The sequence below is a fragment of the Colobus angolensis genome, unplaced genomic scaffold (genome assembly GCF_000951035.1).
Source record: "Colobus angolensis palliatus isolate OR3802 unplaced genomic scaffold, Cang.pa_1.0 Scaffold22, whole genome shotgun sequence".
In the NCBI taxonomy this organism is placed as follows: domain Eukaryota; kingdom Metazoa; phylum Chordata; class Mammalia; order Primates; family Cercopithecidae; genus Colobus; species Colobus angolensis.
The window spans coordinates 5,416,803-5,421,543 of record NW_012115377.1 but is presented as its reverse complement, the minus strand read 5'-3'; the positions used below and the strand labels follow the sequence as shown (position 1 = coordinate 5,421,543).

The 4,741-nt window shown below is 54.7% G+C and overlaps 1 protein-coding gene across 3 annotated transcripts in view; it reads right to left on the bottom strand.

Annotated features, from left to right (window-relative positions):
• The window catches only part of LRRC8E (leucine rich repeat containing 8 family, member E), a 20,210-nt gene that overhangs the window by 6,000 nt on the left and 9,469 nt on the right, over positions 1–4,741 (bottom strand). Inside the window, exons 2-3 of one of the 3 annotated variants that reach the window (XM_011943591.1) lie at positions 2,410–2,552; positions 521–663 (exon numbers count right to left, since the gene is read on the bottom strand). The exons of 1 other annotated variant lie outside the window; for it this stretch is intronic. In XM_011943591.1, coding sequence (XP_011798981.1) covers positions 521–658 — 138 coding nt within the window. In that variant the 5' untranslated portion in view covers positions 659–663; positions 2,410–2,552. The remainder of the gene's footprint in view (positions 1–520; positions 664–2,409; positions 2,553–4,741) is intronic. One more of the 3 variants, XM_011943590.1, reaches the window with a different exon arrangement.

The following is a 4,741-nucleotide window of genomic DNA, read 5'->3' as shown; positions in this document are numbered from 1 at the left end:
AAAAAAAAAAAAAAAAAAAAAAAGCCTGGGCGCAGTGGCTCACACCTGTAATCCCAACACTTTGGGAGGCCCAGGCAGGGAGATCACTTGAGGTCAGGAGTTTGAGACCAGCCTGGATAACATGGTGAAACCCCGTCTCTACTAAAAAACTACAGAAATTAGCCAGGCATGGTGGCGGGCGGGTGCCTGTAATCCCAGCTTCTCAGGAGGCTGAGGCAGGAGAACCGCTTGTACCCAGGAGGCAGAAGTTGCAGGGAGCTGAGATCACGCCACTGTACTCTAGCCTGGGTGGCATAGTGAGACTCCATCTCAAAAACAAAAAAGATATGGAATGGCATAGCAATGTGGGACTCTGGTGCTCCTGGCTATGGAGGTAAGGAAGATAAGGGGTCTGGATGGGCCTTTGAGGGGCTCTGTCTTCAGTTTCCTCTCACTTTCTTGGGTGATGGGAAGGCTTCCTGACTTCCCCAGACACCTGCCCCACCCCTCTGGCCATGCCCCCTTCACAGGAGCACCTCACCTGGAGGGTGCAGCCAAAGACCCCGATCATGAGCATGGCCACGGTGAGGTACTCGGCCAGCACGTCCCACCAGGGTTTGAGCACCTTGAATGCAGGCTGCTGTTCCGTGAACTGCTTGAACTCGGCCACGGGGATCATGCTGCCTGTGGGAGGGGACGAGACGGGGGGTGTAGAGAGAGACCCTCAGGATGGGAGGCTCTGCAGGGGGTACCCTGAGGAGCCACACACAGGCAGGCCCGTGCTCCTCATCTGCCCGTGACCCTCCCTGCTCAAACTTGTCCAAACATTCGAGATGTGTACCCCCCACTTCCCTCTTAGCCTGGCCTCAGTCACCCTCCATGCAGACATCACCACCTGCTCAGAACCAAGCGGCCACCGTTCCCCTCTGGGCATCCCTGCACCTGATCTGACTTGTCTGACCTCAAAGAGCACAGCAGGGCTAGTCCACAGGGCCGCCGCCCTCCAGCCTCCTCGCGTGGCTGCCTCACCGAAACCAGGTATTCCTCTCCCACCCCGACACCAAGGCCTGAAAACATCTGCCTCGATGCTCCCTGACCGCAGACACTCAGTGTCTGGGCCAGCCTCGGCTCTTACCCCCACCAGACCTGAAAGTGTCACAAGGCTCAGGACTTCCGGGGTATGGCCCCTCCACCCCCTCCAGGGGCACTCTGGGCACCACCTCCAACCTCCAACTGGAAAAGCCGGCTGGAGCCTGGCTCTGGTTACCAGGGCCCCGGGGGCAGGGAGTGGCCAAACTGAAGGCTAGTCAGCCCTGGGGGTAGAGGTGACCACGACCCTCGAGTTTCTAAAGGGGCTACAGCCCAGAATCACAGGCAGAAACCAGAGACCTGGCTCTGAGAGGGGGCAGTGGGGTGTCCGGATGTCCGAGGTGGAGGGAGGACTTGCAAATGGAAAGTTGTCAGGTGACACCTACCACCAGGTCAGGGCCGTGCTGCCAGGTTCCTGGCCGGCCCACTCTGTCTGTTCCCAGGGTCTCTTTTTAGACCAAGGTATCATTATTGCAGATACAGACAGGCCAGCCACAAGTCACACTGGGGCGTGGGGCATGAGCTGAGATGTCACTCTCCCAGGCAGGCACCCACTTCCCCGGAGGCTGAGGTGGAACAAGGAAGGTGGAGACCCTTGACCAGCCCACTTCTGCCAACATCCAACTTCTCCCAGTCCTGGGAGCCTCCTGTCCTTGTCCAGATAGATAATCTGTAACTGGGGCTGGGTGCTGTGGCTCACGCCTGTAATCCCAGCAGCATGGGAAGCTGAGGCGGGCGGATCACTTGAGGTTAGGAGTTCGAGACCAGTGTGGCCAACACGGTGAAACCCCGGGTCTACTAAAAATACATAAAAAATTAACCGGGCATGGTGAAGCACACCTGTAATCCTAGCTACTCTGGAGGCTGAGGTGGGAGGGTCTTGATCTGGGGAGGCAGAGGTTGCAGTGAACTGAGATCGTGCCACTGCACTCCAGCCTGGGTGACAGAGTGAGACTCCATCTCAAAAAACAAAAAAACAAAGATAATCTGTAACTGGGCACAGGGGTTTGGCCAGGAAGGAGGGCATCTGCCCATCAGGGAGTTCTCTCTGGCTCCCCATCCATCTCCCCAGAAAGAATCTAGGGAAACCCTGGTCCCCTGACCCACAGCTCAGCCAATGGTTCTGACACGCCTGAGCCTCCCTTTTCAGTTTCTGTGTCCCCCAATATTTTGGGGTGACTCGTAGGTAAAAACAAGGCAGACTGCAGGCTCCACCCACGAAGCTAAAGGCCAGGCAGTCCCCAAAGACCACATCCTTTTACCCCCTCAGAGGCCCCCACTTCAGTATGGGGAATCAGGCAGGCACGGGGGTGGGTACCGCCTGCCCACATGGGGACTCACCATGCAAGCGTAAAATGTCATGAGTCGGGCCAGGTGCAGTGGCTCACGTCTGTAATCCTAGCACTTTGGGAGGCCGAGGCAGGCGGATCACGAGGTCAGGAGTTCTAAACCAGCCTGGCCAGCATGGTGAGACCCCGTCTCTACTAAAAATACAAAAATTAGCCGGGTATGGTGGCATGAACCTGTAGTCCCAGCTAGGCAGGAGAATCCTTGAACCCGGGAGGCGGAGGTTGTGGTGAGCTGAGATCGTGCCACCACACTCTAGCCTGGGAGATGGAGCGAGACTCCGTCTCAAAACAAAACAAAACAAAAAAACAAAAAGTCATGGGTTCCCTGACTCAGGTGGTGACTCACCCAGACTCAAATACATGCAAGGGGGTCCCCAGAGCACAGGGTCCCAAACACCATCGCCTGGTTCTCATGCTCATTCATACTCCCTGCCCTAAGCACAAAGCCAAGTATAGTTTGGGAGGCTGAGGTGGGCAGATCACTTGAGGTTAGGAGTTCGAGACCAGCCTTGGCCAACATGGTGAAACCCGTCTCTATTAAAAATACAAAAATTAGCCGGTCATGGTGGGGGGTGCCTGTAGTTCCAGTTACTCGGGAGGCTGAGGCACGAGAACCCCTTGAACCCGGGAGGCGGAGGTTGCAGTGAGCCGAGATTGCACCACTGCACTCCAGCCACAAATATCCCAGTCTGCCTGGGTCACCAGTATCTAGAAACATACCAGGACAGCTCAACTATCCCCAGGAGATGAATATGTACATTGCACCCACCAAAATGGATGCTTGGGGTCATTCTGGGTGATGCATATTTGTGCATGAGGGTATAAAGTCCAAATACACACACTGAGCTTCGGAGAGACCCAGCACCAGGGACCCTCACGTCCTGTTTCAGTTCTGGCCATCCATTAAGTCCTTGAAGGATCCTGCAAGGACAGTACTCAGTTGCTTTACCTAAGAACGCTGACCCCAGGCTGGGCACGGTGGCTCACGCCTGTAATTCCAGCACTTTGGGAGGCTGAGGCAGGAGGATTGCTTGAGCCCAGCAGTTTAAGCCACAGGGCAACATAGTGAGACCCCATTTCTACAAAAAAATCTAAAAATTTGCCAGGTGTGGTGGTGCATGCCTGTAGTCCCAGCTACTTGGAAGGCTGAGGTGGGAGAATTGCTTGAACCCAGGAGTTAGAGGCTGCCGTGAGCCATGAACCAGCCTGGGCAAGACCCTATCTCAAAAACAGAAAACAAAACACTACTGACTCGGGCTGGGCACGGTGGCTCTCGCCTGTAATCCCAGCACTTTGGGAAGCCAAGGTAGGTGGATAATTTGAGGTCAGAAGTTCGAGACCAGCCTGGCCAACATGGTGAAACCCTGTCTCTACTAAAAATACTGAAACAATTAGCCAGGCATGGTGGTGGATGCCTGTAATCCCAGGTAGGTTACAGGTGCGAGGGTGAGGCAGGAGAATCACTTAAACTCAGGAGACAGCAGCTGCAGTGAGCCAAGATCTCGCCACTGTACTCCAGCCTGGGTGACAAATTGAGACTCCGTCTCAAAAAAACAAAACAAAACAAAACAAAAACTGACTCTGGGGACTGCAGAAGAAATCACACAAAATACACACAAACACGAGCCGGGACCAACTTCCTGTCCTTGCCACCCTGGCGTGAGCTCCACCAATAGCCATCCCAGGTACACAATCACAGACAAGAAGGCAGAAACTCTCAGGGGACCGCGGGCAGCCACAGGGGCTATCATTATCTGTCTCCATGACTCAAACTTGATCCTCACAAGCCTGCCATTAAATTTCCACAGACACAAGACAGGCCCCCACTTTGTCTGAGCAGGGGTGGTGGGAAGGGGTGGTGGGAACAGGGGCTCGAAGAATTGGGGCAGAGCCAGGGAAAACACAACGATGGGACGTATATACACTCAGCTTCCTCCACCAGACACTGAACGCCTCCTTTTCTCCCAACTCAGGCAGTGTGGATGTCGGGGACTTTGCTTTCCAGACCCAGGGGAGAGAAATAACTTGCTCAAGCTTCTATAGTTCAAGTGGCATTCGAAGCCTGACCCATCCAGCCTCCAGGTTCTGCCTGTAGGATTGCAACTGCTCTGTTCCTTCTTGGGAGACAGCCTCTTAACTAAAATGCAGCATCTTGGTGGGCACGGTGGCTCATGCCTGTAATCCCAATACTTTGGGAGGCCAAGGCGGGCAGATCATTTGAGGTCAGGAGTTAGAGACCAGGCTTGCCAGCATGGTAAAACCCCATGCCTACTAAAAATAAAAAATTAGCCGGGCGCGGTAATGGGCGCCTATAATCCCAGCTA